We start from the raw sequence: 26,497 nt of genomic DNA, 5'->3' as shown, positions 1-26,497 counted from the left end.
ATTTTAAGCCTAACCCTAATATTTCTGGAGTCAACAATTTTCCGTAAAGCTGTGCAACATTTCAGCGCAACATGCAAAAGCAACCAGTATTTGCCCTGCGTGTAAAAAAGAAAAAACAAAAAAAGGATTTGCACCTTTGCATTGCAACACAGTTTGTTCTAGGTGCCCAGTCACTTGCTTTTATGCATTGCTCCGAACTGAGAATCAGTGTGTGTGTGTGTGTGTGTGTGTGTGTATTTATATTTTGTGTGTAATATTTATATATTACTATAAAACAGTTTGAAACCTAATGCCGGTTCAGTGCAAATCTGTTATTAGGTAATATGTGAGCCCACTAATCATATCCCGACTGATGTAAAACTGGATCCGCAAGATTGACTTCTTATACGTTTAGTTGGTTTTAACATTTTGAACACTAAGAAGTGTCTGATGCACGTAGATATATATTAACCCTTTATTTTATTTTACAGGCAATGTTCAAACATTGAACAACATTTTCAGTGGACCATGAACTAAGGAGAAAATGTATGTACAAACAGATAAGTATGTACTAATTTGATAGTGTGAATTTATCTGATATGTTATGCATGTATCACGTAGGTCTTACCCACAATACACTGGGCTAAGTCATTTTGTTTCAGTAAAGGAAACCTTTTTATTAGAAACCCAATCTGCCCCACAGATGTCGGTCCTCCGCCAACTCCACTTTCTACCCTGCTCAATCAAATTCAGATTGGCCCTGATTGGTTTTAGAGTAAGATTTGGTACTTGTGGACACCTGTGCACAGTAAGGTCTGGATGAAAGGGAAACGCATGCTTTGTCCTTTTAAGATTGCCTTAATAAAACGGTATGATTAGTTTGTTTTAAAGTTAAAATCACTTTAATCCAAATGAACTAGTGAGGATTGATGACAGATGGAGATTTAAATGGTAGCTAGCTACATATTAGTTGCGCCAAAGAATATGGACCACTTGTGAACAATAAATATAATGTGAATGTGCTTTACTCCTTTTAGCTCACTTGTCCTGCTAGCACAATTCACAGCACATGCCCAGGTCGTGGGACCACCGCTGTAAAAGAGCAATGCGCTTACATTGGCAATATTGCGGATACGGGAGGAAATTTGCATGGTGGAAGCATCATTAATGTTACAAAGTCCAGCCTGCTTCCAATTTTGATCCACCCCTAACTTATTCTGTTCTTTTTTTTTTTTTAAGTGAGTGCAAAACAAAGTGCATTTTTGTGCCTAATCTGTACTTCACAAGGCTCATCCAATCCAGTATTCTTTACTCATCAGTAAGCCCAACGATTTGCTGTAGTGCAGCATTTTAATGCATTTCCGTAAAATCTATACTTATTGCAGTAGTCATGAGGTATAGGACAGGACACCAGGTAACCAGTGACTATATTCTGGTGTCTAAGGGGCCTATTCATTATAACATAATTATCACTAGTGACAATTATGTTTTAAACTCGCTGCAAGTTTAAAATATGTTTTGGAGGCATTCATCATGTCTCACTAACAAAAGTATCACTCCATCACTTCCGAAAAGCTGCTCTTTTTGTGGAGTCAGCTTTTCGGGAAAGTGATACTTTTCCCCCTGATGCTGAGGTTTCCCAAGGATTTCCTCACTGCTGTATGGCTCTCCCCTCTCTATTCCCCGGTCTTTCACCCCCTAATCCCCCCCCCTGCACCCTCCGGTGTCTGATCCGGGGCTCTGCAGTGCAGACACAGCAGGGAGGGATCTTGATAGATCCTCCTGCTATGGCTGGCATGTAAATCTTCACAGGCTGCCGTGTGTACAGCAGCCTATGAAGATTATCGGGGGCTGAATGCCATCTCAGGATGGCATTTAGTAACAACATCAAGTTCCGATAAAAATGCTTTTTCAGAACTTGATAAATGGCCCTGACACTTCATTGTTACAAAATTGTGAAAATGTTAATATTCACCTGCTTTTGTTAAAAATAAGTGATGATGAATAGACCCCTAAATGTGTTGTATCAATTAATATTTGCTATGGGGGGGGCCTTCCCCTCTTGTCAGTACCGCCCTTCTGACTGTGCCAGATGTGTGTGCGCCTCTTACCCTTCCTGCAGCTCCATGAGTCAGTAGCTGTGCAGGTCCTACCTGCAATCCTATAGCAGGGACAGACTCCTGAGCCTCCTCTCTGTCAGTGCGGGGACCGATTCTGCTTGTCTTACACCGGCAGCGGCAGCGTGCTGATGCTGAGAGCTGCTGCTTGTGATGGAGGCTGGAGACTAGCAGAATTGTCCCCAGACAGCAGTGCCAGACCTGGTTTGAGCAGCTCTGGCTGGGGTGGCTCCCTGAGAGAGGGTTGTAAGGGGGTACTTGCCACCTGTGCCACCCCTTACTCTGGCTCTATTGCTAATTATCCCATACATGGGTGACCTCTTGGAGGAGGTTTTGTTGGGTCCTGATGCAGCTGCTAGGTCTTAAGCTGGGTACACACTAAACAAGGTGTGTACCCAGCGGTCCGACGGGCGTAGATACGCCACTGGCCCGACCTATTGGGTGGCTGGTACACACTAGACGATCCAGTGCCCGACCGCCCAATATGTTGGCCCCTGCTGCATCCCACTGCATGGGGTCGTCGGCCGCATCGCCAGATTGAGCTGCATGTAGGGCTGACCTGACGATGCGGCTGAAGACCCCAGGGGAGCTCGCTCTGCCCGACATAGTGGGTACACACTGCGTGATTTGAACGATTTGTCATTCCAATCCGTCGGAAATCATCAAATCGTCCAAAATATCCAGCGATTGGTTTGGATTCCATCTGTAGGATTTCCCTTTTTTCTCTTTAGGTTTTGTAGTTTTAAATGAGGAGAATGGTGTTTCATCTGAGTAACATAATAATAATAGAGAACATCATTTCTTATTATTCCTAATGTGTAAAGAAAGTATAATCCTTTTGTAAACATTGTTTGAAAATAAACGACAGTACACCTGTATATAAGACGAGAAACTGATTATATGCTATAGCTAGTAAATACTGTATATTTTTATCTTCACAAATGTTATCCTAACATCCTTGACACATAAGGAACTTCCCACCCATAACTAACCTACTGCTTTGTTTAATATTTAAACAGTATTTATTGTGCAAACATTGACATTTGTTTTCTCGTTTATTACACTGTTAAAAGATAGTTTTCATAGCTCTACTATTGTATATGATTTCCAATAACTTGTTGATATTATGCATAGATTACGTGGATTTTAACTGGATATTCTAAAACTTTGGCTGGATATTTGTGTTCTAAATATTTGTCATATTGTTTATAGGCTCTTAATTGGCATAATCCCACCTTTGTCAATCTAGTTTGCGCCATGTGCAAAATAAATTCAAATAATTACAAAAAGACACCCCAAAGTCCTGAAGTCCTATGTAACTTACAATATGGCGGTCTATTCACTAAGCCTCGGAGAGAGATAAAGTAACAACTGTCATTTTTCAAACACAGCCTGTAATGTGACAGAGGCTGATTGGTTGGTACTTTGGGGTCTATTTACTAAGCCTTGGATGTAGATAAAGTGAACAGAGATAAGGTACCAGTCAATCAGCTCATAACTTCCATGTCACAGGCTGTGTTTGCAAACTGTCAGTTAGGAGCTGGTTGACTGGTACTTTATCTCCGTTCATTTTATCTCCATCCAAGGCTTGGTGAATTGACTCCTCAATAATAGTGTACAGTATCTGATGTATGTCAGGGCCGTAATTGGGGTGGTGTGGCCGCTGCTGTCGCACAGAACGCAGGATGCTCTATGGGCGGAACCGGACGCCACTGCAATCTGCTGCGATGCATGTGAAGCTGCAATGCATGTAACTCTGGCAGTGCGCCCGGTTCCTTAACTGCTTTTTGGACTTCTGGCTCCCGTGCTGTGTGGGGGGAAGGGCGCTCTCACAGTGCTGAGCAAGGCGCCGCTGGACGGGACCACACCGCTGGGCGGCTTCATTCTCAGCTGAGTTCACTGATGCTAAGTAGTTGGCGCTGGAGGGTGAGTGAGTGACAGTTGCCGTGAGGGTAGTCAGTAATAATGGAGCAGAACACACAGGCTGCAGGCATGATTAAATGGGCTAATTGGCAGCTTTACTTTGTGTAAATTTAGCAGTCTGTAATAGGCAAATGATATTAATTGCTGCATTACTTGGAGGCATGATATCGCCAACACTGCATTAATGACCCTGACTGCACCTATACAAGTGTGTATCATTTGGAAGGGATTATTTATAATGTATAATAAAATTACATTGTGAGCATTCATGTTGAGGAGTATGTGCATGACATACATTATGGGGTACATTACAAGGCACATTAGGGATGTGCAGACCCCTGTCTAATTACTGCCAACCCCAATGTAGGGGTCTGCATTATAGGTGGGAGTTCATTAGACTATGGTCTGCATTAGGGGAGGGGGGGTCACTAGACAAGGCTCTGTATTAGGGGAGGGTGGTCATTAGCTATGGATCTGCATTAAGGCTGGGGGTCATTAGACAAGGGTCTGCATTAAGAGTGGGGGGTAATTGGGCAAGGGAACAAGGTGTGAAGTAGTGCTTTTGATGATACAAATATACACGTGAAAATCTTATTTCATAAACAATTCATGGTGCTTTAATAAAGGAAATATAATAAATGTAAATATAAAAAATAATAAATGTAAATACACTGTATATTGAGCTGATAAAATAATGGCCAATTATCCACCCTATTGTGAATCCATGGAGATACAATGTCTGTTCCTATAATGCTTCCCGGTTGATGAATAACCTTGCTGGCATGAAATACATTTGTATAAATAATCACTGCGATTGTCCCGTATAGGAGATTAATTGACAGCAGGTAGTAATGGAATCAGTTGTGAATAGAACTGTATAGTTTCCGTTCCTGTCACCGATAGGGGGTCCTCCTGTTTACATACACGATTTATATGCTGCACTTGGAGTCCTCCAAAGTTCACGGTTTGGATCTCTGGTGAGGTCCAAAATGTAGGAAGGTAAATTTGGTTCCAAGAAGAGCCCCAATGGGGGTATGCCTGGTAAGCTGGTCCAGAGTGGTCAATGTAGCAATATCACCGTTGGTGGAGTCACTTAGGCAAAATAGGGTGGTGTCCTGGTAGGCAAGGGTCTGCATTGGGGTGGTGGGAGTAATTAGACAGGGATCTGTATTTGGACTGATTGTGGTCATTAGACAGGTGTCTGTCTTAGGGAGTGGGGGTCATTAGCTAATTAGGGGTGGGAGTCATCAGACATGAATCAGACCCTCCAACTGTAGTATTTTGGCTGGTAAGGGCGTCTAGGGAGAGCCTAGGGGCAGCCGAGCATCTCTGGAGTGATGAAAATAGCGGTGTGAGGCTTCACCATTCCCCACGTCTCTTTCTGGCAAGCGGCTAATATCCCTATTTTAAAAATGGGAGGCGCCAATGCGCTTTCTGGCACAGGTGTCCTAACCTAGTAAGAAAACCCACATTTTCTCCATCGCTATTCCCATGATTTTATATCCAATTAACGTCTGCATGTTCATACCAAAGTGCTCGTTGTGTAACACAATTGGTAATAGCCTGCATATTGTATGCTGATTTTATTAATAAACGTCTGTGCTTGCACATCATTATACAGCAAGTTTGTAATAAGTAACCCCCCCCACCCTCCCTCACACACATGCTCCCCACCGCAGTGTGGAGCCGAACGCCGGTACTTGCAAGACAAACAGACCTCACGGATGCGTCCGGTTTTAGAGAGGCAGTGGACGTGCAAATCACTAAGGGGACAGAGACCACTACACATTTGCAGAAGTATAATAGCACAAAATTGCATTTGGACATTTTTGGTCAACACAATGGACATTCGAATAAAGGGCGATTTAAGAACACTCAGACCACAGATTCCTTGCCGGTGCCACTTATTTAAAGACCCCACCCAATATTGAGAATACCCAGCCTACAGAATCCCTGCGAGTGAACATTTTTAACCAGAGTATTTATACCCTGATAATTGGGATTATATACTGTGACAAATCAGTGGACATTTTACTATTAGAACAATCTTGTATACTTTATATTTGAACAGTGTCATTATACATCCCATGATAGATTCCCAGAGTACTAAGAATTTCTTTTTTGATGACCTATGTAAGATGCTAATGTAAAGCTGGTCATACACCAGACCAACTTTCCTCCAACCATCCAACTAGTTGGTTGGAATGAAAATCCGGTAATGTATAGGAGCAAATGACAATCAGCTATTTGCTCCCAAACACCAGAAAACACGAGAAAGGTCGTTCAGGCAAGTTGGGTAAATCTGTTTGAACAGCTTTCGTCCGTTTTCCGGTGTTTGGGAGCAAATGGCTGATTGTCATTTGCTCCCATACATTACTGGATCTTCATACCAACCAACTAGTTGGAGTCTGGTGTATGGCCAGCTTAAGACTTTATTTACAAAGAGTGCACTAGGTGGCAGTACAGGGTAGCAAATAGCCTCTTAACACTTTATCTGGCACAGGAAACATGTACAGGATTACTCAGTTTGATCAAGAATGTGAGGTATTATGGCCTTTTTATGGCTGATACTGATTGGTGAGTGTATGCAGAATTTCTCATAAAACTAACATGATTTGTGATTGAAAAGTTACTCGCAAAAATAGCATATTACCACCCATATACAGAGCTAGAGATTTATTCTACAACTAGAGCATATGCACCAAGCATACATGACCGAAACTAATATCCCATCTGTGCATGTTTTATTTATCATCCTTTATTATATGGCGATGCAAGGGATTTGCAGCACCTTACAAAGTACATAAGCAGAAACCGTGCACAAAACAAGAAAAAAAAAAAGCAAGAGACTTACAGTACAAAACATTGCAGAACACGTGGTGCAAGCTGTACGAGTATAAATATTGTCATATACAGTCACAATACCCACATCAATAGGTTTGGTGAGCAGCAGACGGGGGTGATAGTATAAGTGAGGGAAGGAAAATCACATGAGAGAATAGGAACCTGCATGTAAGAGCTTACAATCTAAAGGGTAGGGACAGACAGACGGGTGAGATAGAGGGGAGAGACTGTGAGCAATGAGGACAGAGCGCTGGGTTAGGATTAGAGCTTTAATAAAGAAGTGGGTTTTGAGAGCCCGTTTGCAGCTTTGGCGACAGGTGGGGATAGTCTGATGAGGGAGAGAGTTCCCGTGGTGGGGGGAGGCGGAGGAGGTAAATCCATATGTAATAGAGAGGTGGCAGTCATTGGCTGATTTTAAAGTGGACAGGGGGAAAGAATTGTGTGAGGGCTTTATAGGCAAGTGTGAATGGTTTAAATTGGGTTCTGAAGGGGAAGAGGAGCCAGTATAGGGTCTGTTGGACCGATTGCAGTGGAGAGAGCCAGGAGCCAGGGAGGCCAAATAAGAGGATGTTAGAGAAGTCTAGAAATGACCGGTGAGTGAATGTGAGTCTTTGTTGCCTCCAGGGTGAGTTAGGGTCTGGAGATATTATGAAGGTGGAAGCAACAAGACTGGAAGAGGCAGTGGCGTCACAAGGGGAGTGCGGGCCGCACCTGGGTGCCACCTACCGAGGGGTGACACCAAGGTGCAGACTCCCCCTCAGTGACATGAGCCGGTGCTGCACTGTAGAATTAAGTGCAGCACTCGCTCCTGTCACTGTGAGGGAGCCGGCACTGCACACAGGGCAGTCTACACCTCCAGCTTCCCCCAGTAATAAGCTTGGGACAAGGGGGGTTCGGGCCTCAAGGCCATGCCCCTTGCCCACGGCTTTGCCACGCGCACTGCATCCCTCCCCGCAACCAGTGACACCGCGGGGACTGATGCTACTGGGGGAGAGGGACTGACTGTGTGGTTTGAATGAGAGGGCTGAGTCCTGGATAACTCCCAGACTGCGGACGGCTCGGGTTGGTGGGAAGATGATCAGCTCAGTCTTAGATATGTAAAGCAGTTTGACATCTATAAGAAAGTAGCAGAGAGATGGAGGTAAATTTGAATGCCATCAGCACAGATATGATATTTAAGTCCAAAAGAGCTGATGAGCCCCAAGGGAGGTAGCATACGGAGTGAAATTAAAGGGACCAAGAATAGAACCTTGGGGGACAACCGCTTGAAGTGGAAGAGGGAGAGAAGTTGATTCATGAGATAAGAACTCATGTATTTTATTAATGATTAGACATCAATACAACTACAAACAGTTCTCTAATACAGCAGAAACAAATCCCTGTTTAGTGTACACAAAAATATATACAATACTTGGCTCAGGCACCCCCGTTTTATTGTCAAACAATTTGTGGCAATTATACGCCTGATATTTCTATATCAAGATAATATCAAAGAATATGCAAATATAGGGCCTGGTTCTGAGTTGAAATCAAGACTGAGGGGCAGATGTACTAAGCTTTGGAAAGTGATAAACTACCAGCCAATCTGCTCCTAACTGTCATTTTTCAAGCACAGTCTGTAACATGACTGTTAGGAACTGAGTGGCTGGTAGTTTATCACTTTCCAATTTATCACTTTCCAGAGCTTAGTACATCTCCCCTTCAATGAGCTCGCATTTAGTGGCGTTGTTTTTTTATTTTTGGCAGACTGTACATGTGTGCACTGTGCAGAAGGTGTAGTGCTGGTGTAGTCTGCCTCTTAACTAGCACCACACGTTCTCACCATCAGCCCGCTGAGATGTAGCAAACAGTCCAGGACCTCTCTGGAAAGAGAAAGATGTGAGGACCTGTCAAATACACATGTTAAGACATCGACAACAAGGAAGAGTCTCCGAAAGTAATAAATGGGTCGTGTTTATGTAATTCCTGACGCAAGGGCATCAGACAAATGACAATCTCTATGGATGCACTAACTCCCAGGTGACAGTTGTAAGTAGTGCTCTCCTGACAACCCAACTAACCTATGGGGTTACACCATCACTCCGTCCTAGCACCCATGCGCATTAGACAGACCTGGCTTCAAGACCAACACACTCGCGAGGACTAATTACCAGCAAGCAACTTGTCATCTTGCTTGTAGGGTTCCCAGTGGGGGTGCACACAGCAACCCTACCTGGTCCTGTAATAACACTATAATGTAACCATACACATCAGTCTAGCTCAATAACATAAGGCCTAACAACAACCACCACCACCTGTACCTAAATGCAACTCTACCGCCAGATTATATGAAGTGCACTATACCTAACTTGTTCCTACTTCACTCACCCACAACAATACAACAGCAGAGAGAACCAATAACAAAACAATGCAAGTAAATGTACCTACCTGACTGTGGGGATTCTGTTTGCGGCGTGACAGGTATGCCTGAACACAAAGGGGCACTGTACCTACTGCACAGCATACAGACAACTGGTAATTTCATATCAAGTGCCAGTTTACCTGTTACTGGGCCTTGATAGGATACTGTACATAGGGAATCTGGGTGCAGGTCTACCAAATATACAGCACCTAATTCTATCAAGGGGATCGGTATGAATACCAGCGGCTGTTCAAATCCAGACAGGAGAAGCCTGACATGAGGAGATTCTGACGCCGGCTGGTAAGTACCCAAACCCTCCCCTCTCCCCACCTAACCCTCCCTTAAGGGTGCCTAACCCTAAAACTCCTGGGGTGGTGCCTAACCCTAAGTCCCTCCCTGGGGGTGCCTAAACCTACCCCCCCCCTTCCTGCACCCTAAACCTAACCCTCCCAGTGGGGTGTCTAAGCCTTACCCTCCCCCCTCAGGGTGCCTAACCCTAATCTCCCCCCCCAAAAAAAACCTAACCCTAACCCCGCTACACTGCCTACCCTGCAGCTAACGCTAAGGACACCCCGGACTTTCCTCGTTCGGGCTGTCGTCCTTCGGCGTTCCGTCATCGGGATTAAGATAGGCGATGCCTATCTTAAGTTCCTTGTCGTGCTTCTCCTGTCAGGATATACAGTAGACCGGCGGCATTTAGTTTGTCGGTCTATAAACTGCATTCCCTTTCAAGGGCCTCTAACCCACCTCACCCGCAACCCTGGTAACATTTTTTGTAAAGAGAGAAAAATACTTTTTTTTTTTAAGGGGGGGGGGTGCACTCTTATTGTAATAAAATATAACTTATTTATTACATTATTAAAATTAAATCTCTAACGATCAAAATGACAACCTTCAATAACTACATGCATAATTAAAAAACAAATGGTAACTTCATTATTGCAACAAAGTGGCGAAAATATTTCAGGGCAATATAAGAAATTACCATTTGGTTTTTAATTGTGTGCAGTGTTATTGTCTTTTTGATCATTAGAGAGATATATTTATTACATTATTCAAATATAAGTAAAATTTTATTCAATCCATTAATTACACAACCTCTGCGAAATTTAAGGTATTGAAAGCTTTTTTAATAATACTTTTATATTCTTAATTATACTCCTGTGTACATCAAGAAATAGTATATTAAAAAGAATTACCACATCGCACTTACCTATAAGGGGGTTACATACATGTTTAAGAAAAAACAAGAAGTTTAATTGTTTTTGACATATTTATTGTGAAATACGAAGTGTAGATTATATCAATATTTTTGTCTTAATTACATAGTAAAATAAACAAACATAACATACTGTATATGTACTGTGTATGTGATGTGTACTGTATATGTACTGTGTATGTGGTGTGTACTGTATATGTACTGTGTATGTGGTGTGTACTGTATATGTACTGTGTATGTGGTGTGTACTGTATATGTACTGTGTATGTGGTGTGTACTGTATATGTACTGTGTATGTGGTGTGTACTGTATATGTATATGTACTGTGTATGTGGTGTGTACTGTATATGTACTGTGTATGTGGTGTGTACTGTATATGTACTGTGTATGTGATGTGTACTGTATATGTACTGTGTATGTGATGTGTACTGTATATGTATATGTACTGTGTATGTGGTGTGTACTGTATATGTACTGTGTATGTGGTGTGTACTGTATATGTACTGTGTATGTGGTGTGTACTGTATATGTACTGTGTATGTGGTGTGTACTGTATATGTACTGTGTATGTGGTGTGTACTGTATATGTACTGTGTATGTGATGTGTACTATATATGTACTGTGTATGTGATGTGTACTGTATATGTACTGTGTATGTGGTGTGTACTGTATATGTACTGTGTATGTGATGTGTACTGTGTATGTGGTGTGTACTGTATATGTACTGTGTATGTGGTGGTAGGCAGGGGTTAAAATGAGCCGGCACAGAGCAAAACTGTTGCATCTGTTGTATTTGGTTCCACCTTCGCCAGCTCACCTTGTAGTTGTAGTTGTGGTGTGTGTGTACAATGTTCCTTTAGACAGTATGGGGTTTAGGCCCTTTGTAAATTTCCGCTCCAGGCTCATGTGGACCTTAATCTGGCACTGGGCAGGGGGAAGTTTTATGATGAGAACTGAATTACAACGTTCTATACTACCGACTGAATTAATTTAAGACAATGTTGTATAATACATTTATTACTTTAAAAAATATGAAAAAAATGACATTCATAAATACACGTTTTGCAGAAAAACATGATATGATCAGCAAAATCGGGAGTCATTTTCATGTTCAGAAGCCAAAGATCTATTAGTATTTTTTTCATCGCAGACCTGTTATTACAATAAAGGAGGGTATCCACTACCCGACAGTGAAAAGACTGAACGATAACGATATCGTTATCGTTCAGTTATTCACTAAACTGCAGGGTGCCCACACTGAACGATATGTCGTTCAGTGCAGGCACAATCGGTCATCTGCAAACATGCTGAACCCAACGATATCGTCAGGTTGACCAGCATGTTTGAACGATGATGGATGTCTAAAAGGTGTATAAAAGACCAAATTTTCAAACTATTATCGAACGATTTTCTCGTTATCGTTCAACTTTATCGTCTAGTGGATACCCCCCTTTAGAGTGCCCCCAAAAGAGTGTTGTCTTCTCTCTTTCCAAAAATGTTACCAGTACTTCTGACTTTAGGTAGCACCACCAACCTGATTAAATCCGTTTGATTCTATTTGAGGGTTTACTGCATTATATGTTGGTACCTTAATTTAGGCGTCAGCATCCAGACCACCGGGATGCCAAACGCATACCGATTAAACAACTTGCTACAAGTTAGCTCCTGAATTTAGGAGCATAAGTACTGGAACCCTTCCCAATTGAACAAATGTCTGAGTTTTCCTCAATGAGTGTCGCAAACCAAAGTGCTTGCATGAAAAATGGTGGGTTTACAAAAAAAAAAGTATTAAGGAGGTAAAAATTCCCTTTTAATGGAACCTTGACTTGGATATGCAGTGTACAGTATAAATCTGGTTTGGTCTGGTTGGTACTTATAGCTTTGGAATTTGACCTAGTTAAAGGTCATCTTGACAGTGGTCTGAGAACCTCAGTGTTAAGACACTGCAGAACAGCATTCTATTTGGATTCTTTACTAATGACTTTCTGCTATTGTTGAAAGCTGAGAGTTTTAAGATTCTCTTGTTGTTTAATTTGTAGCTTGCAGAAGAATATGGCATGGACTTCTATGAGACAAGTGCCTGCACAAATTATAACATAAAAGAGGTAAGTAAGCAGTATGTTCTTATCTACACATTATATTTTTACCTTTCCACTGATATGTAGAATATGTAACTGGTACAGGGGTAGGGATCCTGATATACTTGAATGGCCACAAGTGCGGCGCTGTAACCTTAAAAATGGCTGCATGTTACCCTTACTCTCAGTTATAAGTAAAAAATATTTAATTAATCCACTTCCCTCTTACTCTGTTCCCTTATATCCCCCTCCCTTTGTGTACATTGGGCTGTAATAAAAATAAGAATATTTTTTCTCCTATGCAAGAAACAAAATCATGTCAAAATCACCTCTGCACCTGTACTTCATCCTCCCACTTACCGAAAAATACCATGCATGTACCTCAGTTCCCACATGTACCCCAAAACTGCCTGTAAACTTCCCCACATGCCACCCACCCCTAACTACTAATTAATTAAATCTTTTTAACAATGATTGACCCCTATTTAAAAACTAATGTATACTAATTAACGATTGAAGTCCCACCAGACTGCTGGCCACCTGTTTAGGAAGCTTTAGGTCCACAGGCCTGGCCAACATGTGGCTCTCCAGCTGTTGTGAAACTACAAGTCCCCAGCATGCTTTACCAGCTAATCAGTGGAAGGGCATGCTGGAGCTTGTAGTTTCACAACAGCTGGAGAGCCACAGGTTTTGGAAAATAACTTTAAGGCAGTTTACTACCATATACTATACTATATGACCTTTCTCCTATTTAAAATAAAGGTTGTCATTTAAATGTTCCCTTGGATCTATTAATATGACTGACTTTTAAACTTACTTTCAAATCTGTGTTGTATCCTCCACAGTCATTCACCCGACTGACAGAGCTGGTACTACTGGCGCATAAGAAGGAATTGGATGGGTTACGAATGGCATCCAACGATGCACTGAATCTAGCTGAGCTTGAAGAGGACGGCCACAAAGCTGATGGAATGGGGAGCTCTAAATCCTGCTGGTGCTAGACCAGACCTACTGGGAAGCGGAGAGGTGGAAAGGTTCAGCTGAAAATGAAGCATTTCCTGTGTTGTATTGTAAAAGCTCTGAGTTTTGACAGATTCCAACATTCTTAATGCAAAAGGTCCCAATTACTAAATATGACTAGAGCTTTCTGACACTCCTATAATTACATTTAGGTTGGATGCATAGTTTCCAACTCTTCTCAATACAATTTACAGGGACATCGGTATGCATGTACTGCCATGGATGTTGTCCACAGAGCACTTTCTAGCTGGACATAATGAACCAACGATGACCAATGGACAATTTCAAAATATATTTATATAGTACTTTAAATTACTTTACTAAGCAGTTTGTTAAAAGTATATTATGCATAAAGAACAAGAACCGCATACTTTGCAGTTGGGTTTTAATTATAAAACATTTCCAGGGACCATGGGCAATTTAAGAGAGGAGGGGGTCCATGTACAGTTTTCGTGCGGCCATAGGACCCCCCCCCCCTTCATATGCACAGTTGCAGAGAAGACCTGGCACTGTGCAGGTCTCCGGAAACCTGGGAAAATGGAGGCAGTATAATGTATGGGTGCAGGTTTGCGGTGTGCACCACTTATAGATAGAACCATTAGAATTACACTAATACCAGAGATAGATCTTCAAAGAACTACTTAATCTAAAATCACCTGTCTTATTCTAAAATGATCTACTTATAATAATCTCATATGGAAAATTTAGCATATTTTGACACAACTTGTTCTTGAAATACCCCCCCATGCCCCAAGTAGTCCGTGAACAGTGTATGAATGTTTTGTGTGTGTACTTAGTATGACAGCCCCGGCATATGACGAGTCACCCCAGTCTCCACCCCACTCCCCTGTGGCTCCATATTGACCTCGCCTCCCAACAGCTCAGTCTTGACACCCTCACACCCTCCAGAACTGTTGCTTTGTTCCTCCCCGATCCCATACTTACTCCGGCAATCCTCTTCTTCCAGGTCTGTCCTGTCTCCTACACTTGCATTGGGAGCCACTGGGGCACTTATCCAGACTTCTACTGCGCACGCATTGTGGAGACAGGACAGCCTTTATTATGAATTATTATGTAGATATTTATGATTAGACACAAATGCACGCACACACATGCATATAACCAGTGGCAGTTCCAAAGGTGGGGCTGCAGTGCAGTCCAAAACTTAATTAGGGGAGCCACACCTGCGTGGTTCCACAATTTGAATTTGAACTACGCTGCTGCCCCACTCTGGAGCCGCCACTGCATTTAACAGGGTCTGGTATATTAGGTTGACTGTTAGCATATCGACATGCATGAGAATGTTGAGGTGCATAAGGTTGACATGAGAATCTTGACCTAGTCGAAATGTTGACATGCTTGTCAACAGTGACCATGTCTACATTCATCATGTCTTTACGGATTACATGTTAACATGATAGATTGTCGACAAACTACCCCGGGTGGTCTAGTGGTGTCTTACCTGGTCCTGGTGTAAGCGGCGTCTCCAGCGTCGTCCTTCGGGTTCCTGCGGTCACAAGAGAAACATTTCTGGCGGAGACATCTGAGGGGCGACATTCTGGTGAGTATTCTCCCCCCCCCCCCCCCCCCCTATCCCTAAACCAACTCCCTACCCCTCTGTCTAGTGCCTAATCCTAACCTCTCCCCTGGAGCCAAACTATAGCCTCTCCACACAGCCTAACCCTAACCGTCGGCATTCTGAGACTGTTGATATTTCAATTGTCGACGTTGTGACCATGTGACCAGATTCCATATAACATGCTCCATGTCAAATTTGAAAGTGAGGTCTTATTGTTCTAGCATTTCGGTCTGGACAAAAGGGATGATTAAGAGTTTCTACAAAAGTCAGCTGTAATTACTCCTGCTGTGCATGCATGGAACTAAATTGAGATTTTCGCTCTTATGCTGAGCTATACGCCTCTATGCGACCCTACTGCTTCTGATTGCACTTGGTTTTATAGCCATCCTCTTTACTTGCACCAGCCCTATCCTTAGTGCAAGAGATCAGCTGAAATCTAATGGATCTCTGCGTACACCCAAGTCAGCATATCCCACAATTCCATGTACACACCCTCACTAATCTTGGCCTACAGTACGTGTGAATGCCCCTTTACCACCCAGTTGCACCCATTGTGCAGATGTGACTGAGATGCATAGGACTTTGAATTACCCGTAGATGCGTAGGCTCGGCTATGGAGCATGCATAACACTACAGAATGCTAAATCCATCTGCAAAATAAGCTTACATGCAACTCTCTATCAGCCCCAAAATCCTTTATTAAAGACCGTTCCAAAAAAGGTATGGTGTAGTTATGGACAATGCTTGAGTCTCCTTTGTGGACACCTTTAGTATTGTACAAAATAAGTGAAGTACAAGGATACACGCCAACAATTTTAACTTTTCCAAAAATAGCTCATGAGCTTTTTATTGATACAACAAGATGTAAATGCACACCATAAAAAAGCTAAATGTTTCGGGGTCCCTTCCTCAGTGCATCATGTTGCACTGAGGAACAGGCCCATGTTTGGCCCTGAAACGTTTAGCTTTTTTTTTTTGACATGCTAGTTGTTGGCATTACTAAAAAGCTTATATAGGCTATTTATGAAAAATGTAAATTGCTGGTGCGTAGCCTTGTCCTTCACTTATTTTGGACCTTTTTTTTTCAAATGTAAAATGAAGAGTGCTCTTCATCACATTGGTTTCTTGTAACTCTCCTTTTGAGGAACCTCAGTGAGGCCCTGAATTTACTATCTAGCTACATTATACTGTAGAAGCCATTTTAGGCATAGTGGTTCTTAAACGTAAAACTGTCCTTGGAAATTACTTACAATTGACTACTGTGATTGTCACACTGGTTCATTACTTTTAGAAATCTCCAGTAGCGTAAAGAAAATAATAGAAAAAACCCTCTAAACCTCATTTATAAATGACTTTGAAATACTTTGTTTATTTCTATCTATACTCAGAAAGGTGGCAATTAAACCCTTACTATAATATCATGCTTTTGACAACCTCTACAATATTTTATATGCCACAGAATATAAACTTTCTGAAAATCCAAATTTTATTATATTGGAATTATGCTTTTTTTTTTTTTTTTTTTTTGGGGAAAAAAAGTGGGTTTTTAAATGGCTATTAAACCTAATATATAAATTGATCTGCAATATGTGCTGCCTCAGGGCTAGTTGCAGGTAAATCACAGACCTCTAACTGACTAGCCTCTATCACTTTACCCAGGAGCAGAACAGCAGAGCAAACCGCGGCTTATTGAATCTCCCCCTTTTGAATGTTAAAAAGGCATATGGACTATGGACAAGAAAATGACTGCCATTTGTGTGCTAGTTTAAGCAATCTATATCTATTCTTGTGACTTAGGTGATGATCAGATCACATTTTATGAACAATTTATGCAGAATCCAAATGGCTCACATTTTTTGCCATCATACTGTAGATCTTAAAAACATTTGCCCTTTTTTTGACATTTTCATAGATGGGAGAGATGCTAGTTTTGAGCGTTCTTAGTAATCACCCAAAGGATGTAGCTGTCAGACTTGCAGCCGCTGTGAAAGATCCGACCATTCAGTACTTGTGCAGAATAACGTAGCTCGAAAGGCACTATTAGTGGGGTCAGCCGATAACGGACTACCCAATAATATACCTTCATTGTCTAACTAGATTTACAGGCTATACTGATCAACTATGAACCAGCGGTGACACTAGAGGTTTGGAAGTGGTGATGCAGACCCACCCGGGTGTCACTGAGGACGAGCCGACAATGCAAGGAGAGTCTCTGGGAGTGCTGGGCACACCCCCAGAGTGATGAAAATGGGAAAGGGTGCCCCCTTTTTTGCCACGTGCACTTTCGGCAAGCGCAAGGGATATATTGGCCGCACTGGGTATCGCCAACCCAGTGATGCCACTGTTTTTTGAACAATCCTGTTCATATATTGATTGGGATGTTCAATCTTTTTAGGTCCATACATGCTGCAATGTGTGGCCAACTAGGTCTAAAGTATGGACATGCCATACATGGCCATGTGTGCAGCCAAGTCTGAAACACCGGTTATGGACAGACCGCTCCAGTGCACAGTAGCGTGTTAGCCAATGACAGCACACATTGCCTGGCAGTGAGTATACAACTGCATATACTGAACAAAAGGTGATTGAATCCAGATTTTGGTGGACACTGTAGGCCCTCACACCCTGCAATGTGCAGCCTAAAACAACCAGATCGAATGATGGAATTACTGTGTATGGGCGGCCGTGCAGATTGGATATCTGTTCTGCTTGGAAGCATACCTTAATGATCACACGCAATCAGAAATCTGTTTTAGCTTTGAAGGGTACTTTTTGGGATATTCTGTGTATTTGTGCATATTGCTAGAAGGTTACTCAGATGAAGTCATTAGCTTAGGTTTAACAGCCCATTATGAAACTCGGATGCTCCATGCTGCAACATGAAACTCCTCTTTGTAACACTGTGCAGAAAAGCTCCTTTATAAAATCATAGCTGAGCTACTGCAATGAATATGGATGATTTTGTAGTAAGATTTCAAGCCTCAGAACTTGTGCTTTTTTTAGTCTTTGCCTGTTTTCCACCAGAGATTGAACAGAGAAGGTTCCCTTTTTCTAGAAACCCGAAGCGATGACATGGACATGAATATTGCATGACTACTGAATTGATTTAAGCAATTTTAGATTTGGACACCAATACCTCCTTCTCTTCTGCTGTCTCATTTCTTCACCAGATAATTACGGGATTGTAAGTTAATGGGTGAGAGGTTGAGAAACCTGATAGGTTAGATCATTAAATAAACATGAGCAGTGCTGATGATTTAAGGTAATGAATGTAAAACTTCTTTGGCTTCAACTTGAGTCCATTAAATCTAATTGTTTAGATATTCTTTTAAAGCCTTGAATGGATAATGGGTAAAAAGGAAAAAAAGAAGCAGCCATCCCAATGGCCCCTATTTTGGTCATAGTGCAAAATAGGGGTGTGGGCTCATGAGAATTTGGGCATGACTCAGGCAAATCTAATGGACTGTAGGTGGATCATGGGAGAGGGTTTGTATCCTGATTTTGCTTGACATATTGCAAGGTTTGAAGGTGGTGCACTAAAGTGGAACAGGCACAAATATAGGTGCTAACAAGTCATTGTTTTGTGCGAGTCAAATTTGTGACCATCAATTCTGTGCATGTGCGACAATGCACATTAAATGAGTTGACATCCTTATATATGCTCTGCTGCAGCTTTTCATTAAATGCCATAAGTACCAGCTCTGCTGGGCGCTTGAGTATGCACAGAATTTGTGACAGCTGCCACCATGCAGTCATATAAAGGGGTAGAACAACCTATGTTAACAACCACATTCAACTTTCCAGTTATTTATTTTTTTTTTTTTTTCTTTTTCTCCTTTTTGTTGCATTTATATTTTATATAACATGGGGCTAATATGCTCAGTGCATTTTATAAAGTGCTATCCCGTGTCATATCAAAGGGAATCAATTATACCCCTTTCACATCGCAAACTCTGCTCTGAATCAGGATTTTAAACACCGGTCCAACCCAGCTGCGACCCGGGTCAGACTCCTTTGACACTGCACCTTCGACCAGTTTTATTCCCAGGTTGGCCCTGTTCACACTGAACCTGGTTCAGCCCTGTAAAACCCTATGGATGTCATAAAAAAATTATTTTTTCCGGCTCACAAAGATGAGATAAAAAAATGGAAAGGGGAGGGGTGGGGACTGCTCATAGCATTGCTGGAATCATGGCTGATGGATTATCATGGTATAGCCCTGAGTTCATGAGTGTTTGTGCTTTACTGCTGTTAGATTCAGCCAGTGAGAGCATGATGCAGATTCTGGCAGCATAGTGTACAGTTCACTACTTCTTCACTCCAGTTTGCCTTCACTGTAATGACAGTAGCGGTATTAACCCCCTCCAGACTGCTGGAATGCGCCTCTGCAGAGTACAGTCAACAGCAGTTTGCTGCCTGTGTGTCTAGCTGCTGACATCATCAAGTGAGACCCAGGAACATCCATACAGGTGTAGTCCTGGGTTGGATAACCCGGGTTGGGCTCGTTCACACTGCACATCAACCCGACTTGTTCTAGAGTTCAAGTCTGGTCGATTGCAGGGTTGAAATGCAGAGTCTCCGGACCTGGCAATTTTTCTGTTGGCGCGTTCACACAGCACCTTGGCCAGAGAATATACTGGGTTACTTTTGCGATGTGAAAGGGATATTATAAACAACTGATGTAAAGGCCTTGCTGAAAGGCAGAGAAGTAAGTGCAAAAGATAAAATAAGAGATGTAGAAAACATTATGAGATTACACTGCTGTTTTTTCCTTACGGACTCTAAATTTTATGGGAGTTCTGGATTATGGGAGGGTGGCCAACCCTCCTGATCCTGCCCAATACTCCATTATGGCCTTGAGCCCCCTCTCTTCGTCACATAGTGGTGGATTGTCATGTAGGCCGGTAGTGAAGATGTAATTATCGGCACCACACCCCTGCCCCTCCCCCTGGACCTCCCCCTCCTGGATCACAAAAGGAAAAGTTGGTAAGTATGTATGTAATTGAGGTGAGAAAGTATATTGGAATTCACTTCTCCATTTGTAGGAAACTTAACACAATTTAATGTCTGAAGATATGTGCCTATAGTCTCTGCTAACATGTTAATAAATGGAGTTTAGCAATGTGATTTGTTGGTTGTTAGAAACTTAAATTGGCACTTTTTAGCAGTGGACAACACTTGCCAGAAAAATGCTTGTGTGCTTTGCAACAGTTTTCCATTTCTATACCTTGAATAACAGTGGTGGTCTTGAAATTCCACACAGCATTTGTTTGTGAAAAAGAGGGTTGAAATCTGATTTGTGGAATGACCTTTTTCAGTGTCTCTTAACCTCCTCTCTCTGGAAGTCTAATGGTGCGTACCCACTGGACGATCGACACCGATATCTATAGCGTTGTACGATCTCCAGAGTATGCTGGATGATCGATATTGATCATCCAGTAAACCACCAATGACTATAGCGATCGCAGGTCCCTATAGTAACCTGGTCGATATCGACCAGGTTGGCCTGCATGCAAAATCGCTATAGCGATGGACAATATCGCTATCGTCCATACGTGCCCTCGCAGTGCAGGTCGATGGGCACCAAAAAATGCACGATATGAGCGATAACTATATGATCGATATCGTTCATATCGTCCATTTTAATTGTACCGTGTGTACGCACCTTTAGTTCATTTTCAGCATGGAAATGCTTTGAGTAGGATTTGTTAATTTATATATAAAAAAAGTGTATGACATTATGATGTGAAAACGATTTAGCCTTTAAAGTATCAAAATACTGTATATTAAAATGTCAACTTGCTTTTTCATGCTGGGTCTTCTCTAACAACTCACAAGTTGTTGGGTTATTTTTATCCCCTAAACTGGTACAGTCTATTATTACACACAAAATAAATTAAATAAGGTTTTTAAACATCCTGTTTCTTTGACTCCAATGTTAACTACTAAATGTATCCTCCTGGTTTTTTTTCTCTCCTTTTTGTTTGCAATACTTCTTAGTGTGTCTAACATCTGGTGGCAAAAAAAAATTACCAGTGTGGGAAAAGTCAGCCATTGCCTTATTGACAATGGCTTTTGCAACACCATAAAATACAGTATTTGTGATATGTAATGTAAAGAAATGTTCTCCCTTCATTAGTCTAAAAGACATGTAATTTGTACTTGCTGTGCTTTGATGCTTAATTAAATATTGTTTTCTACCATATTGATGTAGGTCATTTTAACACAGACAATCGTACAGTGTGTGGGCATGTTTACAGACTGTTTTTATGCTTATGGTGTTTGAAGACGAAAACACCACAGAAAGAACACTTCATAACATTACCAAAAGCTAATTGCTCTTTAAAAATAAATATCTATTTTACATCAATTACTGTGTGCTAGTAAGTGTTTAACTACTAACCGTTTGTTTAAATTGATTTATGAAGTAGAGTGGGCGTGCAGTGGCGTCACTGGGGTCAGTGACACCCAGTGCGCCAAGTAGATCTCCTGCATGCACTGAAAAGTGGGAGTGGCTTCATGGCAAAGGGTGTGGTCTCAGGGCACACCCCCTATTTCATTACTCTGAGGTGAGCCCAGCACTCCCGGGGATGCCGGGTTGCCCCCAGTGAATCTCCTCACACTGTCTGCTCCTCCTCAGTGACCGAGAGCTGGGTGCTGCACACTGACATCACAGTGCAGTGCCTGGCTCCTGGTATTTTGGTGTCACCCCCCTCTGAAGGTTGACACCCGGTACTGTCCGCATTCCGTAGTGACTCGACTGTGGGGGTGAACTGGTGGGATGTGGCTGACATCATCACAGGACCAAGGGGTCTATTTACTAAGCAGTGTTAGGAGACAGAGTGAAAAGTGATAAGGTGCCAGCCAATCAGCTCCCAACTGTCATTTTTCAAACACAGCCTGTGAGATGGCAGTTAGGAGCTGATTGGCTGGCACCTTATCACTTTTCACTCTGTCTCCTAACACTGCTTAGTATATAGACCCCCAAGTGTTCTCGGAATCTCCAATGACCAAATGTGTGTGTTTATAATGATCAAAGTCTAGTTGCTCTTTGCTATCCTCTACCATTATATAATCTGCAATATATAACACAATGGGCTTAAATGTCCGTCTAGCACTAGAGCTGAGGGGAGCTTCCCCCCCCCCCCCCCACAGCTCTAAGTAACTGTTAGAGCTGAAAAGTAATGATGTCCCACCCCCTCCATCGCATACACTGAAGGATGCAGCAGTGAAAGCCAAATAGGAGGTCATGCACGTTCCTCCCTCTCACGGCCCTCGTTGGATACTGTATGTATGTATGTATGTATGTACGTACAGGTCTGTATCCTCCTGCCAGTGCCAGAGATGGAACCTCTGTGGCTCTCTCCCATGACACCCAAAGGGTGAAGGGTGGTGGAAAAAGATGAGAAAGATGAGTGGGAGACAGAAGGGGGAATAGAGACAGTTAAGAGAGACAGACTAAAGGGGGTCGAGATGAGAGAGTAAGGCAGATGAGACTATGTATAGTGACTGGGGAGAGCTGCGTGAGAGACAGATGAGGGGGCACAGCGGGAGGTGAACAGATTAGAAAGAGATGGCGGGAGGGGGTGGAGAGAGGAGGAAGAGATAGATGGGGAGGGAGGACAGATGAGGGAGAGACAGCTGGGGGTGGGAGGATAGATAATAAAGAGAGACACTGGATAGAAGGGACAGTGGTTAGCGCGAGAGACATGGGACAGAGATGGGAAGGTGAGGGAAGACAAGAAAAATAACTTGAAACCTCAGGCACGATAGCTAGTGATGCAGCGGATGACCAAAATGCTAGTACCATGTAATAGCTATTTGCACAATTTCAACAAGGGAAATGAAAACCTGGTTAGGATTAAATTGGAACAAAACCATTGTGGATGGCCATGTCACATCAACACAGTGATCAACAACCCTCTTTCATGTTATCACTGCAGAAGTCATTAACTGACCTAGAGTAGCTGTCAGATTTAAAAATGTAGAAAACCATATAATACCACTTTCACACTGCCAGCAATAACTCGGGTTAATTCACGAGAACGTGCAGCAACCCGGAATATTTCTCCACGTGAAAGGGCCTAGTTAAAATAACCCTGGTTGAGCGACCTGGCATTTCAACCCAGGTTATAAGCAGGGTTGAACACTGGTTCAATGCGACTCTGGACCCGTTGACTGCATAGGAAGAGCCGGCACTTGGAGATCTCCAAGCTTCGGATCGGCACGTGAAGGCGGTGATGTCATCGACCTGGAAATAAGCCGAGTCAGGCTGCCAGTCTGAAAGGGGTCTCAGATGGGTCGCACCTGAGATGGACCCATAAACAAAATCCCTGGTGCGACCCGGCAATGCGTTGTGAAAGAGGTATTACATTCAACTTGCTAAATACACCATTTATGATGGAGTCAGAGCATTGGTGCCACTTTCAAACAGAGTTATGATCTGGCAAATGTTGGTATGTGCCTAAATGCCACCAGCCTTGACCTTATGCAGGGTAAGGCTGGCAGCTTTTAGCCTCGGCACCTAGCAAAAGGCAGTAGACAGAGCTCTTCTATCAGCATGCTACAAAAGAAAAATGGGTGTGACAAATACTGTGCAGAAGTGGCTTGTCTAATTCTAGTGGCCGATATACAATACAGAGAGCTTTCAGGTGACTTCTGTACAATACAGAGAGCATCCCAAATGTAGCACCTAGTAAGGGGGAATAGTTTCACCTTAAAATAGGCATATCTGACTTCTCAGCTAATCATACTAGGAATTGGTCTTCACTATAAACACTCCACTTGTTCTATCGGTGCCATATGCAGGGTTATTTTATATCAGGCATATACATTGTTTGGGGTAATGTCTTAAGTGACTGATCTACAAAGACCCCTTAAATTGGGCCAGCTATACACCAGTATCCCTCTAAAGTGCTGATCTCAAGCTGTTTGCAGTGGCTTAACAAGGGGGTGTGGGGCACCTTGTCCTACGCGCCATGACATGCCTGGCAAAGGGAGGTGCTGCTGGCCAGGGCAATGTCCAGTGTGAAGATGTGCCCCACACTGTAGCAGCCAGCGCTGGGATAAAGTGTGTGATCCCAGCGCCAGAAGTCCTGCAGCCCAGTGATGTGTCCCCAGGGGGACACATCAGTGGCTGGTGCAGGGACAGTATGTCTGTTCCCAGCGCCGGTCAAGGAGCAGTGGGGGTTAACATTTTGTTGCCACAATTGAGCTGGGTGCAGCTCGTGGACCGATGGCCATTTGAATTTGGCACTGGCCATGAGCCGATCATAGCTTGTGGACTGGCAGCCAATAGAAAGTGGCCACGATTGGCTCTCTATATCATGGCTGGCCCTGGCTGCGGCGTCTGATGCCGTTGGGTGGAAGAGCCATTTCAGTGATTAAGGACATTGCGTGAAGAGCTCCAGAGGCCAGTTGATGCCAGGCTCAAAATATTTTGAACATTACTCAGATGATTGGAATTAAAAGCATTGAGGAGTTGCCTTTAAAGCAAAAAATAAGATTTATTCCAGAGAAGAACAAAGGTTGGATCTTTAATAACCACACGTACTATGATAACCGCAGGACCAGAGATTCAGGAACTAGACTGGTTATTCAGGTAATTGATTAATATCATCACCGAATGAAGCATTATGTACTGATAATGCAGATATGTAGCTGGTGAATCACAATTCTGTATAAGAAGTGGCTGATAACACAGATGCACATCTCAGCTCAGTATGGTGGAATTATGGCTTGGTAATACACCAATGCAGGGTACAGCTCAGTATGCTGGAGATATGTGTATATGTATGTGCATGTGTGTGTGTGTATATGTGCATGTGTGTGTGTATATAATGGTACTCCGGCACTCACTAGGCTATAATCCAAAGAAACTTGCTCAGGTGCCTTCCTTAATAGGGAACAGCGTCCCCACAATACCAATCCAAATAAGGCGGCACTCCGAGTCCATGTATTAGTGAAAATGAGTAGTGTTTATTAACACATTCATCAACGTTTCGGGGCCATCTGCCCCTTCTTCAGGATGACATCTACTCATTTTCACTAATACATGGACTCGGAGTACCGCCTTATTTGGATTGGTATATATATATATATATATATATATATATGAGAGAGAGAAAATGAGAGAGAATGTGAATGTATGTATATAATTTCAATTAAATGAAACAGATAAAGGAAATCAATGTTTCCTTTGCTGCTGTCCCTCTAGAAACGCACTCACATTTAGTGTAGCTTGTTTCCTGCACATAAAGGGTTCTTTTCAATGCAGTCTGCCACACACGTTTCAAGGGGATGCAGTCACTAAGCCGACTGTCTAAAAGCCAACCGTCTGCCTCCCGGGAGGGTTAGGGTTAGACTAGGGGAAGGGGGGGGTTAGGTTTAGGCACCCCCCCGGAAGACTACGGGGAAGGGTGGTTAGGTTTAGGCACTTGGAGGGAGGTTAGGGGGTAGGCAACCCTATGGGAGGCTTGGGTTAGTAAATATAAAAAATACCTGTTGGGATCCTCACTGCTGGTGTTCCAGATTCGACCTGCGTCCGGTGGTATTTCATACCGATCCCATTTCAAGTTGTCTTTTATACACAACACTTACATTTGGATTATCTGGTATCATACACATAAAGGTATCTTTAGTAGAGATGACTTTATCACACACCACAAAATCCCCTTATTCAGAGTACTTACATTGGTCTCCTGGTTCGTGCTTTAATAAGAGATCCCTCAGATGTACTGTATGTCCCCATAAGCGTCTCAAAACAGATACAGGGAGCTCAGATATAAATCCAGATAAAAAAATGTAATGGATACATTCAATAATGATAGCAAATCAATAAAATTCAATAAAACAATCCATCATCTGACTGAATGGTAGATCCTAAGGAGTACGTATATGACCTGAGAAGTAGATGGTAAAAACAGTCCTGGGTTCCTTAACAGGTCAGAAAACTTCTCCCTCATAGATCACCTTCTTGGTCAGGACACTGCAAACACCTCCTTTTGTCAACGCGTTTCAGTTTACGAGAACCTTTTTGAAGACATAGTGAGGTGTGTGCTGGGTCCAATATTTTAACCCCCTTCTCCACTCTGGGTTGACCATACCTTCTAAAGTTACATATATTTCAGAGTTATTACTTGGTTAAAATTACCACCTTGGTAAAAAAGACATTCCGTCTCACTTCAGTATCCTACTCAATTTTACAAACCAAATCTAAAAAGAAATTAAAATACATAAAACCACGCATGCATCAATCGCCTACAAATCCCATAAGTCCCTTCTTATGATCACATAGTCCGTACTCCTTTGGTTTAGGTAACCCGGTCACGTGATGAT

General features: G+C 42.6%; 1 protein-coding gene across 1 annotated transcript in view; it reads left to right on the top strand.

Moving 5' to 3' along the window:
- The window catches only part of RAB15 (RAB15, member RAS oncogene family), a 62,302-nt gene extending 47,756 nt beyond the window's left edge, over positions 1 to 14,546 (top strand). The window contains exons 6-7 of the mRNA XM_088471299.1: positions 12,523 to 12,588; positions 13,407 to 14,546. Of these exons, the coding sequence (XP_088327425.1) occupies positions 12,523 to 12,588; positions 13,407 to 13,562 (222 nt within the window). The 3' untranslated portion in view covers positions 13,563 to 14,546. The remainder of the gene's footprint in view (positions 1 to 12,522; positions 12,589 to 13,406) is intronic.
- The last annotated feature ends 11,951 nt before the right edge of the window (positions 14,547 to 26,497 follow it).

The sequence above is a fragment of the Taudactylus pleione genome, unplaced genomic scaffold, assembly GCF_031769625.1.
Source record: "Taudactylus pleione unplaced genomic scaffold, aTauple2 ptg000113l, whole genome shotgun sequence".
NCBI classification, from domain to species: domain Eukaryota; kingdom Metazoa; phylum Chordata; class Amphibia; order Anura; family Myobatrachidae; genus Taudactylus; species Taudactylus pleione.
Note: the sequence above shows the minus strand (reverse complement) of the source record. Positions and strands in the feature narration are given on the sequence as shown.